Here is a 24,673-nt window from a genome sequence, read left to right on the forward strand (position 1 = left end):
GAATTTTAACATCGCTTTAGTTTCCCTTAGTCAAAAAGTTTTTGTTTAATAGAGGGTCCGAGAGGTTATTTTAGTTTTAATATATGCTAAAGATTCAGAAATTCTAGACGGGTTGCAGTCTGACAGTTGACATAGAGGTTTGTCAAGAAAGTAAACAAGTAATTGTGCCGAAAAGAACCATGTGGAAAAGAAGTAAATTTGGTTTAAAAACTTAATATTATACCTATATATTTTAAAGTTATATTATTATTATTGAAACATATATCAGAGTTTATCTTATACAACCATTACTACACCAACACCTAATAATATGTCTCGACAACTTGGTAGAGTAGTTTCGCAAATTTTGAATAGGTATTTTGGAGAAATCGTCGAAAAAGTGGGAAACGATCTGTTCATGTATGGTTGTAAACCCATGGGTATGATAATAAAGAGTACAGGCCTACCTCGGACACAGGTATTCAGAAATAAATTTCTTTCCATATAAATTATTTATTATATAAAATTTGTTATTAAAACATCTAATTACTATTCTTTTGATTTCCAGGTCATCGAGAGTTTGAGAACTCTCCTTAAATTTGATCTAGCTACATTTGAAGCTAAAGATGTTATTGTTGATTACAAATTACAGCCAGAAAATATATTACTGCTCATACGATATCCAAGGTAACAAAGATTTGTAATGTAATATGAATTTAACTTTCACTAAGGACCTTTTCATAGAAACAGCTATTTGTTATCTATATAATTATTACACACCGATTTGTTTTCCTTAACAAAAATTTAGGTATCTTTTGCAAATGAAAACTAAGTATGGCAGTGAGGCTGAAATGTTGGTTGAGGAATTGTTACAACAGGCATCTTGTACTGCAACGGTACTAATAGTCAGCGTCATGAACAAATACAAAGACGATAAGGTTATCCAACATTTTACAATACTATAATACTAATAATCTGATTACTGTCAAATTAATTTATACATTGACAATAAAGCTTTTAATGGAACATATTGTCTACAAGATGTATTTCAATTAGAATTAATTTCATACATATAGCAATAAATTTAAATAGACTTTATATCATGCATTTAGCATAAAAAAACACAATTTAAAAAATTTGCTGTAAAATATTAAAGGCATTGATTGTTGCTTATTACAGGAAAAGAATTTAAATATAGTGAAATTAAAAGACACATTCATTAGTCTGGCGACTGCAGGATATATTCAGCAAGCTCCGGTGGCAGAAATTAACAATGAAATACCTGTTTTAGTACCCGTGGCCACCATAGTACCAGATTTAGATGTTAGAGAATTAATTAATGCTATGAACAGCAATCTCAACAATGTTAGTGACAGTAAGTTATTAAAGTGATGTTGTGTGTAGAAATTAAAAAATATATATTTTAAATTCGGAATGCAACTCTGCTCTTCTTTTTTTTTAATATATATAGGTTAAGGTATAATTTTTATCAGCCAATATATAATAAAAATAATAAATATTACATATTTTCAGATATTTACTGGAAAGTAAACTATGATAGATTCCACCTTGATTTCCGAGATGAAGTTATGATAAAGGCAGTGACACGTCGCATTGATGATAATGGTCAGTATATACTTATTATATTATACAACAATATTAATATAACTGTAAGGAGATTTGTTTGTTTATTTTTGCTTTATTATTTTTTCATTCAGTAATTTCAATTCCTACGTATTATAACTGTACTATTATAGTAATGATTTTTCATATATTAATTTTTAATTACAGCCGGTGAATTGTTAAAGTTGATGTTAGAGCAGATGTATTTGTCGTCATCATCGTGGGCATCTGACTCGTCACCGGTCCCACTAACTGATCTAAAGGATGGATGTCAGAGGATCGGAGAGAATATGAAAAACCATGTGGAACAATATTTAAGAGTTATCGGTGAGTAAGTATTGAGATTACATAAAAATTACTGAAAACAGCGGCTAGGTTTTATATTAATAAAGTACCAAATCATTAATTCTATATTTAGTTAGTTTTTAAAAATATACTTTTGTGTTAATTTGATATCTATTAATGGACCATAGAATTGCTTGTAAATTTTAACTAACTTATAGTACAAGGTTGGAAGTAATAAATTGATTAATATAGAGATGCGACATTTTAATTATTTGAATAATTAAAACATATTTGAAAAATAGATAACAATTTGATTCTTTTCATATTAATATAGAGTATTTTTCCATAGAGATAATTCTATTAAAATGATGACTATTCCTTGTTTTTACAGAGGAAAGTACAGGATTCATTCGTCGTACGGGTGACGCCGGGGGCGGGCAATATAGTGTGAGGATCCAACACGCTCTGATACAACTCGTGGAAGCTGTGTGTGATCATACGGTCACTGAGAGACTCGGGGGAAAAGCAGCCAGAATATTTAGGTATTACTTTATCTGTGGGGTATATATATATATATATATATATATATATATATAAATATAGTAGAGGAGTTATACAATAATAACACACACATTGAATTTAATCAATAACTTTACTTGTCATAGAGACAAAACATCTGGTACATAAATCAATCTCGATCAATCAAAAAGGTTTTCTCAGTAGTGTGAAAATTAATGTAAATAGAAATAAATATATATGTATTATATAATATATGAGACATTAATATTTGAGTACTATCTCCAGATTGATAAGATCCAAAAAGTACTTAGAAGAGGACGATATACAGAAGAATGCGATGCTACCCAACAAGGAGTGTAAGGAATTGACTTACAAATTGTTGGAGGAACATTTTATTAGTGTTCAGGTAAAAATAATATCACCTATATAATATACGTTTGATATATATTAATTTTTACATGTGTTGTGTTTTAGCCGATGAGAAAAACAGCTTCAGCGGGCGGTATGGCCAAAGCGATATATTTATACCACGTCAAGTTACATGATGTGAGTTTAAGATTCATTAAATTGAAACTTGCATGATGTTGTATGCATGTTTTTAATATGATGAATATCCGATTTGTTTACATTTTCTATCTTGTCTCGTTGGCCTCGGTTATGGTTAGTTTATATAGTGTTAATTTTATTTGTAGGTAGCACACGTCGTCCGTGACATGTGCTATCGGTCGCTCCACAACGTGATGTCGGTGTCGCGTCACAGGCGCGTGTTAAACGCGCGTCTCTTGGAAAAAAAACGCCGCGTCCGGACGATCGTGCACGGCATGAGGCTTAGAGGGGAACCCCAGCAGAATATTGACGATGTAAGATAATATTTTGTTCGTGTATTCAATTCATATATATGTAATTTAATGTTTATGTTAATGTCTGCAGGTGCTGGATACCCTGACTCCGCCGGAAGTGACGTCAGCGGCGGAAGCGGAGCGTCGCCTTAGTACGCTCGCAGCATCCGAGCTCCACCTGGACCGCGCCCTGTTCATACTCACCAGCTACTTCACGTACCAGAGATGATCCAACAACGTGTACTTCATTATAATAAAGACCTTTATATGTTAATATTAATCCTTATGTTTTATTCGGAAAAGGCTATTAATGTTTGTTAATATAAGTTAAGTTATGTTTAATTCTCTCAAGAATACAGTTTTGTTTGTATAACATGCGGACAGTTAAGGCATTTACGCCAGTTAATATTACATTTCCAGTTACTTAAACAATTCTCATAGAAAATTAATGTGAGTTTTTAATGTTCAACAAACAGTCAAATGGCGTATTAAGAATATTTTGATAAAATTTAAAAAAATGTATAAATTAACTTCTATTAAACATTCAACATCAAGTGTAATTGAAGTCGGTCGGGGAATTTGTAAACAAAGATTAAAGAATGTATTAGAAAAAAAACTTTTTTGACTTAAAGTTAATAAAAAGTAAGTATTTAGAATATTGTTTTTTTTTTTTAATTTTAATAATAATCAGAAAACTGTAAGAAAATAAAAAAAGTCCATATTTTAAAGTGATTAGTGAATTAGGAAGTTATTGAAAAAATCACTTCCAATGATATTTTATATTGTTCATCATCAGCCTATCGGAGCCCACTGAGTAAAGGCATTTCTCACATAGAGAAGGTTAGAGCATTAATCACCACGCTTGCTCAAGACGGGTTGGCGATTTCAATCCTATAATTTGAAATTATAAGACCATAATTATTTGCATTGTTCCTATCTTTTGAGTCTCGAATCTTTGACTGTCGTATGAAAGTTTAGAATTCTTTGTGAAAAACAATCGTTTTTTTACTTTAAAAATATTACCTTTTAATATAAATTCTTGTTAATAAGTCTATTATATTCCACACTGACGCACAAGAAGATATTTTATGATTTATTTGGGAACCTACTCTATAATATATTAGACGTAAAGGAGACGTTATAAATAAAACACGTTATACATTCTTAAAATTTTATTTGACCCCATCGAAACTCAACCATCCGAACGTCAAACTATAGCGTCCGAATACAAAAAAAAAATATATATATATCCAGCTATCTACAAATAAATCGGATTTACACAAGCGAACCTACCCTGGAATCAAAACCGCGCCAATATTACCATAAACAGAACTGTCAAATAATCAACATCGTTATATATATTTTTTTTAATATAGGGTTTTCCATTAAGGGCGCTTGATCTTTGAAATGCAAAAAAAAATACATGTAGGAAAGATATTTTTTTATTTGGAAGGTCTATCGACCCCATTATGTATGGAATATGACATCATTCAAATGACCGCCACGGCTTCGGTTGGTGGCGCGCACACGAATGGTCCAATTTTCGATGACTCTGGCGCACAAATCGGGCTGTATTTGATCGATGGCGTGGCGTATGTTGACTTTGAGGGCATCGGTGGTTTGCGGCTTGTTGGCATAGACCTGCGACTTAAGAAAACCCCACAAGAAAAAGTCCAGCGGGGTCAAATCGCACGATCTCGGTGGCCAGTTCACGTCGCCTCCGCGCGAGATGACCATGTCCAGAAATTGCTCGTGCAGAACTTCCATCGTAGCGTGTGCTGTGTGGCACGTAGCGCCGTCCTGTTGAAACCACATGTTGTCCAGATCCATATTCTCGATTTCAGGCCAAAAGAAGTTGGTTATCATCGACCGGTATCGCTCACCATTGACGGTGACGGCCACACCATTATCGTTTTCGAAAAAATACGGACCAATCACGCCTCCGGCCCAAAATCCGCACCAAACAGTCACTTTCTGCGGGTGCATTGCCACTTGGTGAACCTCGTGTGGATTGGTCTCGTCCCAAATACGGCAATTTTGCTTGTTGACATAGCCATTCATCCAAAAATGCGCCTCGTCGCTGAAGATGATTTTTTTGCCAAAATCGGCGTCAACTTCCAACTGCTCTAATGCCCAGTCAGCGAACACACGGCGCTGTCTATGGTCATTAACCTTGAGCTCTTGGGTCAGCTGGATCTTGTACGGGTGCAGGCCCAAGTCACAACGCAAAATTCTGCTGCTTGCTGCGTGCTGCTCGACACTGTAACCTGCCATGGTGGTTTGGGAGGACGGAATGAATATAACACACTGCATTTGACAGCTGTCACTCAAACAACATGGCCGCAATCAGCTGTCAAAGTTCAAGCGTCCCTATTGGAAAACCCCATACTTTTAATTATGTTAAAAATAAAAAAATCTGAATTTTAACATCGCTTTAGTTTCCCTTAGTCAAAAAGTTTTTGTTTAATAGAGGGTCCGAGAGGTTATTTTAGTTTTAATATATGCTAAAGATTCAGAAATTCTAGAAGGGTTGCAGTCTGACAGTTGACATAGAGGTTTGTCAAGAAAGTAAACAAGTAATTGTGCCGAAAAGAACCATGTGGAAAAGAAGTAAATTTGGTTTAAAAACTTAATATTATACCTATATATTTTAATGTTATATTATTATTATTGAAACATATATCAGAGTTTATCTTATACAACCATTACTACACCAACACCTAATAATATGTCTCGACAACTTGGTAGAGTAGTTTCGCTAATTTTGAATAGGTATTTTGGAGAAATCGTCGAAAAAGTGGGAAACGATCTGTTCATTTATGGTTGTAAACCCATGGGTATGATAATAAAGAGTACAGGCCTACCTCGGACACAGGTATTCAGAAATAAATTTCTTTCCATATAAATTATTTATTATGTAAAATTTGTTATTAAAAACATCTAATTACTATTCTTTTGATTTCCAGGTCATCGAGAGTTTGAGAACTCTCCTTAAATTTGATCTAGCTACATTTGAAGCTAAAGATGATTAGTAAAAACAAGGAATAGTCATAGTGATTAGAGTTGATTACAAATTACAGCCAGAAAATATATTACTGCTCATACGATATCCAAGGTAACAAAGATTTGTAATGTAATATGAATTTAACTTTCACTAAGGACCTTTTCATAGTAACAGCTATTTGTTATCTGTATAATTATTATACACCAATTTGTTTTCCTTAACAAAAATTTAGGTATCTTTTGCAAATGAAAACTAAGTATGGCAGTGAGGCTGAAATGTTGGTTGAGGAATTGTTACAACAGGCATCTTGTACTGCAACGGTACTAATAGTCAGCGTCATGAACAAATACAAAGACGATAAGGTTATCCAACATTTTACAATACTAATAATCTGATTACTGTCAAATTAATTTATACATTGATAATAAACCTTTTAATGGAACATATTGTCTACAAGATGTATTTCAATTAGAATTAATTTCATACATATAGCAATAAATTTAAATAGACTTTATATCATGCATTTAGCATAAAAAAACACAATTTAAAAAATTTGCTGTAAAATATTAAAGGCATTGATTGTTGCTTATTACAGGAAAAGAATTTAAATATAGTGAAATTAAAAGACACATTCATTAGTCTGGCGACTGCAGGATATATTCAGCAAGCTCCGGTGGCAGAAATTAACAATGAAATACCTGTTTTAGTACCCGTGGCCACCATAGTACCAGATTTAGATGTTAGAGAATTAATTAATGCTATGAACAGCAATCTCAACAATGTTAGTGACAGTAAGTTATTAAAGTGATGTTGTGTGTAGAAATTAAAAAATATATATTTTAAATTCGGAATGCAACTCTGCTCTTCTTTTTTTTTTAATATATATAGGTTAAGGTATAATTTTTATCAGCCAATATATAATAAAAATAATAAATATTACATATTTTCAGATATTTACTGGAAAGTAAACTATGATAGATTCCACCTTGATTTCCGAGATGAAGTTATGATAAAGGCAGTGACACGTCGCATTGATGATAATGGTCAGTATATACTTATTATATTATACAACAATATTAATATAACTGTAAGGAGATTCATTTGTTTATTTTTTCTATATTATTTTTTTATTCAGTAATTTCAATTCCTATGTATTATAACTGTACTATTATAGTAATGATTTTTCATATATTAATTTTTAATTACAGCCGGTGAATTGTTAAAGTTGATGTTAGAGCAGATGTATTTATCGTCATCATCGTGGGCATCTGACTCGTCACCGGTCCCGCTTACTGATCTAAAGGATGGATGTCAGAGGATCGGAGAGAATATGAAAAACCATGTGGAACAATATTTAAGAGTTATCGGTGAGTAAGTATTGAGATTACTTAAAAATTACTGAAAACAGCGGCTAGGTTTTATATTAATAAAGTACCAAATCATTAATTCTATATTTAGTTAGTTTTTAAAAATATACTTTTGTGTTAATTTGATATCTATTAAGGGACCATAGAATTGCTTGTAAATTTTAACTAACTTATAGTACAAGGTTGGAAGTAATAAATTGATTTATATAAAGATGCGAAATTTTAATTAATTGAATAAATAAAACATATTTGAAAAATAGATAACAATTTGATTATTTTCATATTAATATAGAGTATTTTTGCATAGAGATAATTCTATTAAAATGATGACTATTCCTTGTTTTTACAGAGGAAAGTACAGGATTCATTCGTCGTACGGGTGACGCCGGGGGCGGGCAATATAGTGTGAGGATCCAACACGCTCTGATACAACTCGTGGAAGCTGTGTGTGATCATACGGTCACTGAGAGACTCGGGGGAAAAGCAGCCAGAATATTTAGGTATTACTTTATCTGTGTATATATATATATATATATAAATATAGTAGAGGAGTTATACAATAATAACACACACATTGAATTTAATCAATAACTTTACTTGTCATAGAGACAAAACATCTGGTACATAAATCAATCTCGATCAATCAAAAAGGTTTTCTCAGTAGTGTGAAAATTAATGTAAATAGAAATAAATATATATGTATTATATAATATATGAGACATTAATATTTGAGTACTATCTCCAGATTGATAAGATCCAAAAAGTACTTAGAAGAGGACGATATACAGAAGAATGCGATGCTACCCAACAAGGAGTGTAAGGAATTGACTTACAAATTGTTGGAGGAACATTTTATTAGTGTTCAGGTAAAAATAATATCACCTATATAATATACGTTTGATATATATTAATTTTTACATGTGTTGTGTTTTAGCCGATGAGAAAAACAGCTTCAGCGGGCGGTATGGCCAAAGCGATATATTTATACCACGTCAAGTTACATGATGTGAGTTTAAGATTCATTAAATTGAAACTTGCATGATGTTGTATGCATGTTTTTAATATGATGAATATCCGATTTGTTTACATTTTCTATCTTGTCTCGTTGGCCTCGGTTATGGTTAGTTTATATAGTGTTAATTTTATTTGTAGGTAGCACACGTCGTCCGTGACATGTGCTATCGGTCGCTCCACAACGTGATGTCGGTGTCGCGTCACAGGCGCGTGTTAAACGCGCGTCTCTTGGAAAAAAAACGCCGCGTCCGGACGATCGTGCACGGCATGAGGCTTAGAGGGGAACCCCAGCAGAATATTGACGATGTAAGATAATATTTTGTTCGTGTATTCAATTCATATATATGTAATTTAATGTTTATGTTAATGTCTGCAGGTGCTGGATACCCTGACTCCGCCGGAAGTGACGTCAGCGGCGGAAGCGGAGCGTCGCCTTAGTACGCTCGCAGCATCCGAGCTCCACCTGGACCGCGCCCTGTTCATACTCACCAGCTACTTCACGTACCAGAGATGATCCAACAACGTGTACTTCATTATAATAAAGACCTTTATATGTTAATATTAATCCTTATGTTTTATTCGGAAAAGGCTATTAATGTTTGTTAATATAAGTTAAGTTATGTTTAATTCTCTCAAGAATACAGTTTTGTTTGTATAACATGCGGACAGTTAAGGCATTTACGCCAGTTAATATTACATTTCCAGTTACTTAAACAATTCTCATAGAAAATTAATGTGAGTTTTTAATGTTCAACAAACAGTCAAATGGCGTATTAAGAATATTTTGATAAAATTTAAAAAAATGTATAAATTAACTTCTATTAAACATTCAACATCAAGTGTAATTGAAGTCGGTCGGGGAATTTGTAAACAAAGATTAAAGAATGTATTAGAAAAAAAACTTTTTTGACTTAAAGTTAATAAAAAGTAAGTATTTAGAATATTGTTTTTTTTTTTTAATTTTAATAATAATCAGAAAACTGTAAGAAAATAAAAAAAAGTCCATATTTTAAAGTGATTAGTGAATTAGGAAGTTATTGAAAAAATCACTTCCAATGATATTTTATATTGTTCATCATCAGCCTATCGGAGCCCACTGAGTAAAGGCATTTCTCACATAGAGAAGGTTAGAGCATTAATCACCACGCTTGCTCAAGACGGGTTGGCGATTTCAATCCTATAATTTGAAATTATAAGACCATAATTATTTGCATTGTTCCTATCTTTTGAGTCTCGAATCTTTGACTGTCGTATGAAAGTTTAGAATTCTTTGTGAAAAACAATCGTTTTTTTACTTTAAAAATATTACCTTTTAATATAAATTCTTGTTAATAAGTCTATTATATTCCACACTGACGCACAAGAAGATATTTTATGATTTATTTGGGAACCTACTCTATAATATATTAGACGTAAAGGAGACGTTATAAATAAAACACGTTATACATTCTTAAAATTTTATTTGACCCCATCGAAACTCAACCATCCGAACGTCAAACTATAGCGTCCGAATACAAAAAAAAAATATATATATATCCAGCTATCTACAAATAAATCGGATTTACACAAGCGAACCTACCCTGGAATCAAAACCGCGCCAATATTACCATAAACAGAACTGTCAAATAATCAACATCGTTATATATATATTTTTTAATATTATTAATTTACATTAACAATTATATAATTACACGCGAAGTTAACCTGTTACACAGTGACAGCTATTATTTGGAAATTTATTACAGATATACACCGTTGTACGATCAAATATTTAATGACAGCCCGTGATTGTATCGATACTAGTGATGTGAATACCTTTTATGTATATTTTTAAGTCGAATCTTTTTGCTCATTCCAAATGTTGAGAACAATTTAAATAAGTAGGTGATGGGCATAGTATATATAATTAAAAAAATGTCAATTTATATTTAAAAAAAAATGATTTCATTAAATTTACACTTTAGGAATAGAACAGTACTTAAATACCGCTAACAATTTACGGATCTTCATCGACCCAGCACATCACTAGTCACGATTCATCCGAATTAAAAATCACAAATATTTTTTGTATTATCCATTATTTTAAATAGTCGTTATTAAATAAAAGAAGTCACATACAACGGTCTCAAAATATATTCAAGCTAATCGATAAATCTAGAATTCACTAAATAAAAGACATCGTTATTTACATTCGTCGACCGCCCCGGTCTTTATACTACCATCATTGGGGACATCACTATTATTATTAATTTTTATTTAATGATTAAAAGGCCAATATTTTCGTATAACAAAAACGATGGCACTTACTGTAAACGTAATATACACAGATCCAATGTCGTCATTGTTTGAATCCCAACAATGGTAGGTCATATAGAATAGGGCGTGGAAATACTTGTCTTTATTTCGATAAAGTTAATAGCTATACTATAGAATTATTAAAATTAGGTGAATACATCGAACTAACCCTCCAGAGTGGTCACCTTAACGCCGACCTACCGTTATATCTGACTATACAATATCGTATTTAAACACTGAAGCGTAACACATAAGCCGATATTTACAAAGGATGAAAGCGACAACAGAAAAATAAAACATGCGTGTCACGTTGTAAATTTATTTTAATTATAACTAGATATTTTACACAACTTAACAAAATACAGACATACACAAAAAAAAAAACTAAACAAGTAACCAAAAAATTAAAACTAAAGATAATAACATTCACACGGGTATGTAAGCGGTGTTGCCACACTACAGCGCGATGACAGAATGTTGGCAAGATATTTCGGTACACATGTCGAGTGTGGCAACACTCGCACTCCTAAATAAAATCGACCTACAGTCAATTATTCCGTTTAATACTGCTCGTGAATTTCACTCCGCCAAAGTGTTCGGTAGCGTTTAAATAATTTTATTTGTACTATCACAAAAGAATATCGCATCTTACAACGACAGGATGGATTACGGGTGTTTTTTTTTTTTAAACTTTAATAATTTTAATGAGGATATTTATTTATATTCTATGGAAGATAGCGGCTCAGCCGATTTCATTGTAACGTAATAGAAAAATAATTTCATTGCTAAATACTTAAGGCCGATAAAAATATAAGGGTACGTGTATATAATGTAAACTAAAAATATAAGAAGCTCTGTTTAATATATATTTACAATACGGTTTGTAAGGGACTCGGTAACGTTGAAGGCATTGTGGATAAACGTTACAAAAATAACATTGCCAGCACGAAATATAAGTCCGTAGCGGCCATGTTTAATCTGGGAATATTAAAAAAACTTCTAATTGAGCTATATTAAAAACAACGCCGTGTTAGTTCAAAACATAACCGATAGTTTAAACATTTCGTAAACGCTTAAAATGTAGAAGACGGCTGAATAAAAGAATTTCGTTTTTAAATAATTTTAAAAGAGAAACGTATATTGCGTGAGAGCTATAACAAAATTAATATATACGTATATAGCCCGTCATGTTTTCCTTATTTCATATTATATACATTGCAAACGAGTGTAATTTAAACACAAGTACTACATAAATTTTGTTTATATTTAATAATCTTCGTTAATATTTGCAGCAGCCTCCGATATAAAGTCATGTGATGCGGATATAATGACATATTCTCACCTCAACCCTGCATCACACTACGTACGGCGTCTAAAAAAATTTTCATTCATACATGATAGTATTAACGCAGGTTTAAATGAAAATACTGTAAACGCTGCGTGTGTAGTATGATGCATCCAGTAAGATAATTTGTACGGACAAGCGAATACGTTCACCGAAGTTACACACGATTCCGACGAATGCTTAACTATAATTTTATCTAAAAATATCGGTAGCAGTTATTATATATTAACGATGTGTTTGATGACGCTCGATAAAGTTATTTCACGTATTTCCGCCGTCACGAATAACAAAGATATTAATCGAATTCTTGAAACATTTTTAAGATCTCTTTAGAGTTGTGCGTATCGGTCTCGTCGTGGTAATATCGTTAGGTGGCATATGATTTTATAATAATTTGATATATTATTTGAGACAACTCCGTCCTTGTACAAGACTTCATCAAAACGAGCGGTTACAATAACATATTTTAAATATATCTAATACATATTAATTCCTTGTAAACACTATGAACGCGTTTCACTCCGACACGACGCTACGTTTAAAAAGCCCAAGGCTACCAACATAAGCGAGTCTTAAAAATATTCCAAGTGTAACACTATAAGTAATGGAATCCCGTCTCTAAATCACTGTGAACACATAGATCGACCTTATAGTCACACACGTTACAATATACAGCAGGAAGCCGAACAACAACTGCTAGAGCCGCCTTTACTTTTTTGTCGTTGATCTGGAATTTGAAATGATAACATATGTAAAATTATTGATAATTATAATGCGCCTGCATGAAAATTGCAGGCAATTTGTATTATGTACATAGGATTATATTTTTTTTACAAGGCGTTAATGATGTATACGATTTTGATACTATTACAATAGTCTAATTTAAAATAGATGTAGGGACTTACAGTCTTGGAGGAAGGAAGAGGAGAGGAGGTATAGGATAATGGAAATAGATAATGTTATCCCCATCGGACTTCTGCAAGTTTAAATTATATACAAAAGACAGGAAGTGAAACATTCCCATATTTTTTTGTTATTAAAATCAACTAAAAATTCCACCGAAAATATGAGGATTTTAATAATAAAATTAAATTCGTCTTAATATTCTGTTCAGTGTAAATTCTGTATTAATGAATGAGTCGACTGTTGTGTTATGATTGTAGATAGAATGAATGATTGAATGAGTGATTGAATGAAATAACTATTAGATTATTATAAATTTGCATTTTAGATTATAATAGAGTGATTAAGATATTTGTGTGAATCGTTAATGCTAGTAAATAACTGTTCATAATAAAATATTATTTTATTATTCACTGTCTACATGAGTTGTGAGTGTGAACGAATTGCTTAAACGCGTGTTATTATTGTTACTGACCGTGAGAGTTAGGCTCGGGCAGGTGTTCCCTTGGCACGAGATGCATGACCGTGGTTCGTCCGAGCGGCAGCCCTAGGGCTCCGAGGGTGACGCTGCTATGGAGGAACCGTCCCTGATAGATGAGGCGGAGGATCTCGGCGCGAGACACGCACTCCGAAGCCCAGTCAGCTGTAGATGTGAAAGCATTGGACGTTAAACGGACTGAGAGGCAGAAGGTATTGCCATTATAAAAACATACATATAACTCTAAGAATAATAATCTCATTTTAAGCATAAATTCGAAATGACTTATAGATTTATTGTTTCATGTAAACATTTCGTCTGTCATTTATATACAAACATTGTTTTTTTCTGTAATTCATTGCAATTCATTCTAAACATGCTAGTCTGTTTTGGATTAAGTGAAGTCAGAGTAATTTTTTTTTAATGTAACTACGTTTATATTTTATACTTCATAGTACTGATATGCGATGAAATAACGCTGTGGCCTGTGAGCAGTGCTGCACTGAAATAATTTGACTAATAACACTAGTTATTTGATAATTATATTAAAAATTAATCTTTGACTTTGTTTGAACAGCGATTCAGTGTAGAGACATTTTCCATTCAGAAATTATATGACTTTATTTTATAAGGCATTGATTTTTCAAATAGTGATCAAAATCTATTATTATTTTAAATAATTTTCAACTAATAGTTAGAATTTTATGATGTGACCCTATTTTTGTATTTGAATATTTTTATTATTAAATTTTAGCTAATTGTAAGTACATGTGGTATTTTTTTATTATTCATAGTATAATATGTAGCACTCATTCAATCTATATTTTTTAACCAATGGTAGATTGTATCTCTTTTTTGATATTTACATAATTTTCGTAATTATAATTTAAATTCTATTACAATATAGATATGAGAAGGAAGTTGGAACTAAGAAATGAAAATGTATTATAAAAGTAAATATATTTATATCAAACGACAAATATTTTTATAACAAAAGCATGTTTATAAGATAATTAGATATTGTATTATCAAAAAACTATAATTTGTAATAAAAAACTTAAAAAAAAACATTAACTCTCACTGCCCCCAGAGAGATTTGAACTCTCGACCCCTAGTTTACAAGACTAGTGCTCTAACCCCTGAGCTATGGAGGCTGACAATTGTACTGTTGAAAATATCAATATTGTACTGTGAGGAGAGTTAACACACACGAATGAACATACCATGTAAAACGTTTGTGTTAATACACACACTCATATCGATACGTAGTTTAGTACCGGATCTGTAGATGGCGCTCCGCATAAAATATACAAATGTTTTATAATATTTTTAAACTATACATTGTATACAATAGAATATTTTTCGTTGTATCGCATTTCATATTTCTATCGTAAATTTTAGTTGACATCCAAAAACCTTTGTACTAAACGCTTGTAATAGTTTTCGTGTAATTTAGCCGGTCGGATAGCCAGCTATCGGTAGATTTGTGGCCGAGGCGAAGCTAATCGCGAACGCCCATCCGGCTACGGGTAATTCACATTTGTGATAAAAAATATTCAACCTTCGAAAAAAAATATAAAAGCTACCTATTACTTTGACTTTTATTTTGTATTAAATTTAAAGTACTATTAGGAGAGTTATTTTTGATTGATAAATATTTATAAAAAAATATTTAAACTAAGTTGGTTCTAAATTCTAAAATTTACAGCCAAGGTACAACCTCAAGTCTGTATCGTAAGTTAGACTGTAGCTGGCTCTACCGGCACGTCATCCAGTAAATCAACCCCACTAGCCAGATAGCGCTTCAATCGCTACTTGTGCACGCTTTTTCTAAAATATATTTTACGAAAATAATCCATGTACATTCTTAAATAATGTTGAATATTGTATGAAATTATTTTTTATGTTTATTGCGTCTTCGTTAACGAGAGAGTGAAGGAAGAGAAAATTCTAATATATTTTCATATTATGTTGAAACTTAAGATTTTATTAGGTACTATTATTGTAGAACTGCTTACCATAAAATCCATTCAATTTCTACTTTAACTCCATCTATAGGGATTGGAACAGTTTGCCTGCGTCTGTGTTTCTTTCAAATAATTTAGACGTCTTCAAGAAAGGGTGTATAGTTTGTTACTGAGATGGTGCGTTCAACATTTATGACATCCCACGCGTGGAATGACGTCAAACGCTATCCAGGGAAATTATATTTATATATAAATATATATAATTTTAAAACATAATATTCGTTAAAAATATATATGACGCAATAGATATAAAGGCCCTCATATATAAAAAAAGAGATATCACCATAGTATTGTATAGAATAATAAACATATATATAGTATAAATAATATATTAATATTATACAAATGTGAGTCAGTCACTAACAACGTCCACCTCAATTAGTACAATTTAGACTAATTAGTATAATTAACTAGACTGGCGCTCGTCAAACAACAACACTGATGAGACATTTAAATAAAACACAACAACATAACATAAAAACGGAATTATGTCAACTGACTTTACTAGCATAAAACGGAGAATATATAAATGAAATTAAATTATCTATGTCTGGCTGTTGGTGTAACAAGACGGGATCTTACGTAATGTTAGCAAAAGAAAAATTTGCAATAGTAAAAAATTGATTTAAATTGTAAATGAATGTTTCTTCTTTAGTTTGCTCAGTGTGTCGGGATAACGTTTGTTCGTGTTCTGCGACTTTAAAATAATATGCTGTCTGTTATAGACAACACAAAGCATAATTCTGTATCAGATCAATATAATTCTGGAATATCTCGACTCCAAAGGGAATTAATAGAAGTCGTTTCTGCATCAAAAATTAGAGCACAATAAACATACTCGACTTATCACTTTGTTTGCTTTTGTCGTCTTATTGTCTTTGAGAATCTGCAGCTTTAGGCAAATTAGTCAAAGAAAAAATTGTCTATTGTAAATACAGTTTCGTTCCTAATATAATATAGTGATAATGAAGTGATTCCTATGTCCTTTATTCCTCTCTTCCAGACCTAATTATGATTTACTACCCTGACTTTGTTGTAAACCACTGTCAGTTTTCTACTGACGCCTTTATAAGTTTTGTCTCTCCAATAAAGTCTGCTCTGCTGAAGGTGAAGTTAATTCGAACTTCAGGAGAAAGTTACTTCGGTTGAATTGCTAAAACGCATCTCAATACCGATGTCAGTTGTTCCTTAAATATGTCCCAGTAGAACTTATTAAACGATAACAATTCTTCAAATAAAAATGTAAAAAAATAACTCAATCGAAAAGTCCAGGTAAAAAGTGGTTTCAAATTAAAGAACAGAACAGAAAAATCGACGAAAATAACTTGAAGTTTTAGCCGCTGCAATACATTCCGTGTAGGACACACTGCAATGAAGTCGAAAACGTCGAAGCAGCAAAAAAAGGGAAAATGGAGTGGGTTTGTGCAACATTTGGAATAATTCTATTACTATTGATGCCAACAAAAAACTATAAAGTTACATTTTCTTTTCTCTTCATAATTAATCTCTACTAATATTTGTCAAATGCCCTTGGTGCTGACATTTATATTAATATTATCATTTTCTTATGTACATAAGTTACTCCACTTCGTTAACCAATTTCCTGAGTCGAGGAAACAATCATAAATTTTAGTTTGTTTTTGGCTGATCCTTAATTACCATTTCCTAATAATTTTCATCTAGTACGGGTTACATATGGCATAAGAATCATAATAGACTACAGAGCTCTCTATATTCTGCTTTTTTTATTTCTCTAGATCGTGACCTCTTTTAAGGTCTGACACAACTCTTCCAGTGACCATTTGGTTCCAGAGTTACTTCACTGATCCTTGTTTGTTTATTCCGCACATTTTTTGTGTCAATAAAATGTACGCCGATTTTTTGGCATATTTAGCGTAAAAAAAAGCATGGACTATTAAACATCTTGCATGGCAAAACGTTAACAGCGTCCTGGCAGGTTTATATTGAAAAATATATCGATTTGGTCTCAAAATAAAACCTCTTGAATGTCAGGCAATTTAAGTTAAAGTAATTGACTAGTTTTTGATTCATTATTTAAAATGAGTATAATTTCTTATAAAATTTGTGATAAGTCGACATTTAGCACGTTCAGCAGACGCTGTCGTTGGTTACATTATGTGCTAAACTCTTTCCTATAATTTTTTACTGCAAAGGTCTCGTTAGAACCACTAAAGTATTTACGGTTAGAGCTATAATTTATTTAACAGAGTATCGTCTAAATAAATTTGAGACTTCAGAACGTTGAAATACGGTTTATATTTGCCTTGCGGATGTTCGACGATATATCAGAACTTCGATAAAAACTGAAGTGACTTCCTATAAATTGACGGTAAGATTTTCAGGTGCTTTCTATTTTTTACTGTATTTATGTACATTTATATAAAAAATAATTATTTATAAATAAGAATTTTGCGATATTCAATTAAAAGGTCAGAGAATTTTAAAAGGTCAGAGAATTTTATTAATAAAATAATTGCAAAAAAACCATATGTATAAATTCTAGTATAGAAAATTTAAATCTGGTATAGGATGAATAAAATTTCTTATCTATAATAAAATCCGTTTAAAACAAAAGGTATTTTTATCTTTTTTTTCGCTGGCCTAACACGGTGTAGTTCATCTTAATTACTAATTGTAGCATTTTTTCGCACAAGTGGGCCGCGATCCAACGTTTAAAGGAAATTACAAAGAGATTTGCTACTGACGTCGAGAAAGCATGAAGAGTTGAGAAAAGGTCAAATATATGTATAGAAATTTTATTAGACGATTGTCTCTCGAAATATAATTGTCACGTTACTTTTTTCCTAACAAATTTCAACTAAGTTTTTTTTTCCTGGATAGATTAAATAAAAAATTTTCTTGCGCGCCCAGGTCGTGAATTTTTTTTATGCACGTTTTCTGTAACTCCAAGGTCACCTTCAGAAAACTATAGTCAAACGACGGAACAAAATAACTCTCTCCTTTATAGTATAAGTAAACAGCTTTGAACGTAGCTTTACTTGCTTTAATGGTTATATAACGAGAAAGTAATGATATTATCAGCATGAAAATATACATAGTATAAGTTGTAAAGGAAATTGTTTTTTTGAACAAGTATATGAGTTTACAAATAAGTTATTATATAAATAAAAAAATAATTTCTTTAACAATTTATTATAATAATTTCGTTTCTTTTTTTATTATATTTTAAGAAAAAATTTTAGTATAAAAATTAACGTTCAATGCAAGTCTGAAACTTAAGGTTAATCACATAAAAAGACTCGGAAATTAATAAAAAATAATTGATTAATATTAAATTATGGTTTTATGTACCTACAAATGTAAATATATATTTTAGGAAATTTTACACGGAAACGAATCAAAGAATCTTGATTTAGACGTAGAATAAAGAGAAAAGGAAAGATACAAAGAGAATATTGGGATGTACAATGAAATAGACCCGGATCCTTCTGTGTTCTGTGCCGGCGTGAATATCAAAGCGAACGGATCAACGGATGTGACGAAACAGTCTTCTTGATTGAGTCGTGATTACACGAGGTGAGGTTAGTTACATACTGTGTCACAAGAACTGTGTGAGAGATATTTATAATGTCTTTTTTTTTAACATGAGAATAGGAATAACGGAAGACTGAAAATATTACTCCGAGAGAGAACTTTGAATTTACGTACATTTTATATGGTGAGTTAAGATTAAGATAACTTTAGATAACATATTCCTCTCTAATGAAGTGTTGCTAGAAGGAAACTTGTTATTTCACCAATATAAACCATTATACATACAACATTACATCTGAATTCAAATTAATTTAAGATTTAACTAATTCGATATATCTTTTATTCTACTTGACCTTTTTTAATCGTGTCAAATAGTAGGTACATACTATACTGGACATTTATGAACATTTTAAATTCACATTTAAGTTAAGTCTTTAATATAATAAGCGTCGAGAATCTCTTCGACATCCGTCCTAAGTGTCTGGCGTATAGACTAGATTACAGACTAGACTCTCGACACTACTTTAGTCTAGACATTAGACTATAGCCGTTCTTTGTAATGTCAGCGTGAACCGTCGTTATTTTTTTCAATTCACCTGTTATTTATATTAAAAAAAAAATACCTATTAACTCCCAATAACTTAGTCCTTGTTTTTAATTACATTATATAAAACTACAAATATAGTTATATTTGTAGTTGTTTATGAACAGGTACAAATTGTATTTTTTCTTTACGAATATTACCCTTTGATCTCTGGATACTTGCTTGGATAGATCAGATTTATGTTAGAAATTGCGTAATCATTTGAAATGTTACTGAGAAAACTACCTATACCTATTGCCTGCTCGTGTTTAAATGTCATTCACACACGTTTGCCGAATTTAGTAAATAGATCCGGTTCAATGAGGACATTTAAGATCGATTTATGAATTATAGCGGCAAGTTTCTAATCTGTTTCCATACTGAAAACTTTTGCGATGTTGATATGTTGATATTCGTTGGTTCATAAACAAATTATTTTATTCACAAACATTTTGCTTCTCTATATTTATATTAAAATAACAATTTCATATAGATCTTATTTTAATAATAATAACAATATTTATATACATATACATATATATATAGGTTTGAAATGAAAACCCTATTACTTAAAATCAGCTTATGTATGTACATATATATGTAACTGTGTTGTATAAATTCTTCAAGTAATATGGTCACATATCCTCCTACCCGCATTTAAATAAGAGACAGTTTCCTGAACTCTCAAGGACCACGATGGGACCCACTCATTAGAAGACAGGATGTGTTCAAGTACTACCGAGTACCTCGTTGGATACGTTGTTATGACCTAGGACCTAGGTTTACACTTAGGGCCTTTGTGTCTGCTATAAATATTTTCCCACTTGATATAATAGAAGCTATTGGGGGTTGTGTTCAGCTTGTTATATATATGTTTTACTAAAAATGCATATCGTTATTGTATTGTAAAAATACTTATCTGAAAGAAATTTAAATCTTCGTTTAGCAATCAAAATAATGGATATATTTTTTGTGGTTCCTAGCCGTTTCAAATATAAATCAAAGTTATCTAATACATACTGTATAAATAGATATTTAGAAATTAATTTCCATTGTGTATTCTAAATCTAAGTTTGGTGAGAAACGAATAACTTTAATCCGTTTTGAAGTTGACCTTAAAGGCTCGCTGTGTTAGAAGGAAATTGTCCCCTAACAAATAGAAAGTTCCAAAGAACTGGACACTCGAACTACAAAGACTTCACCTTAAAGAGCTTCACTACCGCTTCTATGCTCAGGTTATAATAGTATTTTAATTCAACCGACGACGGATGAGCTCTTTGTTAGCAAAACTGGGTCGAACCAAAGTTATAAGAGATTCGATTTAATTCCATTCACGTTTACAGTTAAATTTTATTATCTATAAACTTTGTATTGTAAAAGTCGACATAATATGAAAAGCTTAGAGAAACATAGTTGTATTGTTCGACATCTTACATGAAAAACTGTGTCACCAGTTCTAAGCGACCTATAGCTGACGGCGAGGCGACGAAGCCATTGTCTTAGCTGGGAGTCAAGTGCGTCGTCTTATCATATCTATGTAGTCACGTGAATGCTTAATGCATTTTTATCATACAAGAACTGTTGTAGAAAAAAACTTACGTAAAAAAAGTCATAGAAATGTAATATTTTATATAAATATAATAGTAAAAATTATATTCATTGTTTTTTTTTTACTAATAAGAGCCGGGAATCGAACGGACTATAAATAAAAACAGTTGTACATACGGTATTTGCACCTATCGACCCTAAGCATACTGCCCTAACATTGGTAATTAAATAAGTATTTATATTATCTAGAACTCGAACAATTTGTATATGTAAAATAAAATAATTACTTATATATTATGTGATCAACGTCAAATTTTTTATTAGTAAGATGTAAATTTACAAACAAAAATAAGTATTTCTTATATTGTTTTACATCTTGTAACATAAATAATTTGAATGGATATGTATGATCAATTGAAAATTCTTCTTAATTACTAAAAATTAAAGAAAAAATCTTCTTTTATCGAATACCAAAATTTTGTTTAAATTTGTAAAACGTAATAGGATGATACACCTTTTTCAATTTTTATTATTGATTGTGCAATTGTCGCAAATTTTTTTTTTTTTTTTTAATACTGGAGAAGAATATAAATTATAGGATGGGACATTAGCGAAGCGAGATTTATTCTTTTAAGCGCGATATTTCATCGCACCATTAGTTCTGTTACAGAACATGGCAAAAAAGCTATTGTCACTGAGGCAGTAAGGGCGTCGTTTGTATGGCATCTCCATGGGAAACACGCTCCATTGGGCACGTTATCCTCCATGATAATGACAGAGAATCTTTCTAGATTAGGTTCGTAATAACTTTTAGGAGATTCGGAGATATTTATTAAAAGATATTCATTTCTGTGTCCTATGTTTTTTTAATAAGTAACATAAATTTTTGAAATATATAAAATTTAAACCCAGTCTATCTGGTCATGTTACTTAACATGACAACGAATTTGCCGGTTCATCTTTTTTTAATATTTCTTGTGCTTCTCTGAAGGTTTTTTTTTTTATATTAATAAAATTTAAGAGAGCTGCTCAGAGAATAATAAAGAAAACTTAACGACTAACTTTATTGTAAACTTTTTACACGTACCTACTTCTTGTTTTCGTCCGACAAATAAAAACGTTGACATTGGCAAAATATTCCACGATTCCAGTGCGAATGAATCCATGGCATAAATTAAAAAAATATATAGTTTACAAGAATCTTATTATTTTGAAGTAATTTTATATTTACGTTACTAATTTGGAACGGTCAGAATCATGTAAATTTATGGTCAGGATTCAGAAATATAACTTACCCAGTTTTATATGGGAATTATATACGTGTAACACACGTCTCATAGACGTCTTATTCAGATAAGACGCCTTTTGGTCCAGCTAGCATATATTCAATAGAAATTAATTTAATATCAAACAAAAGTTACACTCAAATAATATTTCAAACATTTATTTAGCTACTGGATCATACAAACAAAAATTCTTACGAGACATTAATAAATACACACGTGAAATCAAATTACCTTAAACGCATATATTATTAAATAGAATAGTTACTCCGTTGCTATATGTAATTTTAATAGTCATGTTGTTTATATAGTCAGATCATAGAAGTTTTATCATTAAAGTGATCAAACATGAAAATAAAGTTAATAATTTAATTGGTTTCCGATAAATTTCTGGTGTCATTAACTGACTGACATCTCGCACGTGTCAATATTGAAGTAAATTAAATAAATTGTATATAAGAAAATCAAGGACCAATTAAAGCTCCGGTTAAAATACGAGAGTTCAGAAACCAAAATGTATTTTATTTATTTAAATTGATTTTATTAAACGTTATCTTATATTACGTACGTTATTTATATCGGTTGAAAAAAAAACTTTATTTTAGAATAACATCAGCTTAAGCAATTACATTATTAACGACTATATTAAAACCTTAAAAATATAACTGGTATCCGGGTACAGATCTATCGATTACTATGCGTTTTTTTATTCTTTAAAACTACATACTTCCGACGTTTCGGTTACTTTGCAGCAATCGTGATCACGGACAGACGAGATTTTCATCTCGTAACCAAAGTAACCGAAACGTTGGGTGTATGTAGTTTTAAAATAATAAAAAACGCGTTGTAATCCGAAAATATTAGTTTCATTTAAATGTTCAAGTCTTAGTCGTGAAAGTCTTAGATCTCATTATAAATCTATCCAATTCTTTGTTCTACTACTACACACTCTTGAAGTAAATCAAAGTCCAGTAAGGATTTCTATATAAGAACAATTCGCTTTGGTTCTGGGAGTTTAATTAATTTCGGTTTACTTAAGATCGAGGAATCTGAGATAAAATCACAAAGATTTGTTCTCACTTCGTCCAACTCTGTTTTACCTGGGTCAGTTCGTTATTGCCCGGTATGCTTACTTCAAGTTCTATATACACACTACATATGGAGCATTAACAGTTTATAATTTACACGTAATTGTATTAGTTTGGGTTATTTATGAGATACGGGAAACGCTTCGTATTTAGTTGGGCGACGCAAACTTAGACTAAGTATACATTTTTCTAAGTAATCTTACCTTCGGGCCAGTTATCATAAACGTGAACCGCTATATCCCCCGCCGAGTCTACGGGACTGAAAACAAACTCCTTCGTCTTGCCGGACACTAGAATTAATCGCAGATTTATCTGAAACAATGGTTTATATTGTTAACAAACGATTTGTCAGAAGACGCTCGGTTTGATATTGAGTTTAGACCTTGCTTTAGAGATATAGTAAATTGAATATTATTGCTATACACTTATAAAATGTATAGAAACATTATCTTATAAAATAATCCCAACTATAACGTTCAGTTAAAATTTGATTAATAGTAATTATACACTACTATTTAAAAATCACATCAATATAGTATTTATAATAAACTAAAATATAAAGTTCTCATTTAAATATCTTAACATTTCCATGCGAATTATTTACTATAGTAACTACTGTTTAATTGTATATTTTTACTGCAAATATTTAGTTTGTCAGTTCATATTACTAACAATAAAAACATCTTTAACTCTTCAGTTTTTATATGGTAAAAAATAAATGTAATTTCAAGTGTCATTACGGACCTCTCATTTAGAAGGTAGTGATTAGATGACCGACATCACAATCTTCAAGGGAGACATTAGCCATGGAAACGAAGGGAGATTGCTAAGTTCTTGCACCATTGAGTGTTCGGACAGCAAATTTACTAATTATTAAAATCGATATTAATCGATTGATGTGTATCGATTTCAACAACCGAATAAAACCTAAGTGTACAAATGTAAGTTTACCAAAAATCAATTAATATTGTTTTAGA

The 24,673-nt window shown here is 31.2% G+C and overlaps 3 protein-coding genes and 1 non-coding gene across 5 annotated transcripts in view; 2 read left to right on the forward strand and 2 right to left on the reverse strand.

The window, feature by feature from the left end:
• The first annotated feature begins 33 nt into the window (after positions 1 to 33).
• Positions 34 to 3,901, forward strand: LOC133319664 (DNA-directed RNA polymerase III subunit RPC3-like). Its single transcript, XM_061524856.1, has 11 exons — positions 34 to 457; positions 548 to 666; positions 788 to 917; positions 1,159 to 1,354; positions 1,513 to 1,605; positions 1,771 to 1,929; positions 2,279 to 2,429; positions 2,692 to 2,812; positions 2,881 to 2,952; positions 3,099 to 3,266; positions 3,337 to 3,901. Exons 1-11 carry the CDS (start codon positions 311 to 313, stop codon positions 3,472 to 3,474), a joined length of 1,494 nt encoding a protein of 497 aa, XP_061380840.1. The 5' UTR covers positions 34 to 310; the 3' UTR covers positions 3,475 to 3,901.
• Positions 3,902 to 5,771: 1,870 nt separating this feature from the next.
• On the forward strand, positions 5,772 to 9,571 carry LOC116774497 (DNA-directed RNA polymerase III subunit RPC3). The gene is given in 11 exon segments (XM_032667247.2): positions 5,772 to 6,120; positions 6,212 to 6,360; positions 6,482 to 6,611; positions 6,845 to 7,040; positions 7,200 to 7,292; positions 7,458 to 7,616; positions 7,966 to 8,116; positions 8,362 to 8,482; positions 8,551 to 8,622; positions 8,769 to 8,936; positions 9,007 to 9,571. Coding segments are annotated over 11 exon segments (1,524 nt in total). The 5' UTR covers positions 5,772 to 5,973; the 3' UTR covers positions 9,145 to 9,571.
• Positions 9,572 to 10,070: 499 nt separating this feature from the next.
• Positions 10,071 to 24,673, reverse strand: part of LOC116774251 (ubiquitin-like protein 3) — an 85,895-nt gene continuing 71,292 nt past the window's right edge. Inside the window, exons 2-5 of one of the 2 annotated variants that reach the window (XR_004353758.2) lie at positions 23,900 to 24,008; positions 13,649 to 13,816; positions 13,176 to 13,246; positions 10,071 to 12,997 (exon numbers count right to left, since the gene is read on the reverse strand). Coding sequence is in view for 1 of the 2 variants with exons in the window: in XM_032666908.2 (XP_032522799.1) it covers positions 12,933 to 12,997; positions 13,649 to 13,816; positions 23,900 to 24,008 (342 nt within the window). In the remaining variant the exon portion in view is untranslated. The remainder of the gene's footprint in view (positions 12,998 to 13,175; positions 13,247 to 13,648; positions 13,817 to 23,899; positions 24,009 to 24,673) is intronic. The other variant, XM_032666908.2, reaches the window with a different exon arrangement.
• Trnat-ugu (transfer RNA threonine (anticodon UGU)) lies at positions 14,733 to 14,805 on the reverse strand. Its single transcript has one exon. It is a non-coding gene; the product is annotated as a tRNA-Thr (tRNA).

Source organism: Danaus plexippus, chromosome 26, assembly GCF_018135715.1.
Source record: "Danaus plexippus chromosome 26, MEX_DaPlex, whole genome shotgun sequence".
Taxonomy (NCBI): Eukaryota; Metazoa; Arthropoda; class Insecta; order Lepidoptera; family Nymphalidae; genus Danaus; species Danaus plexippus.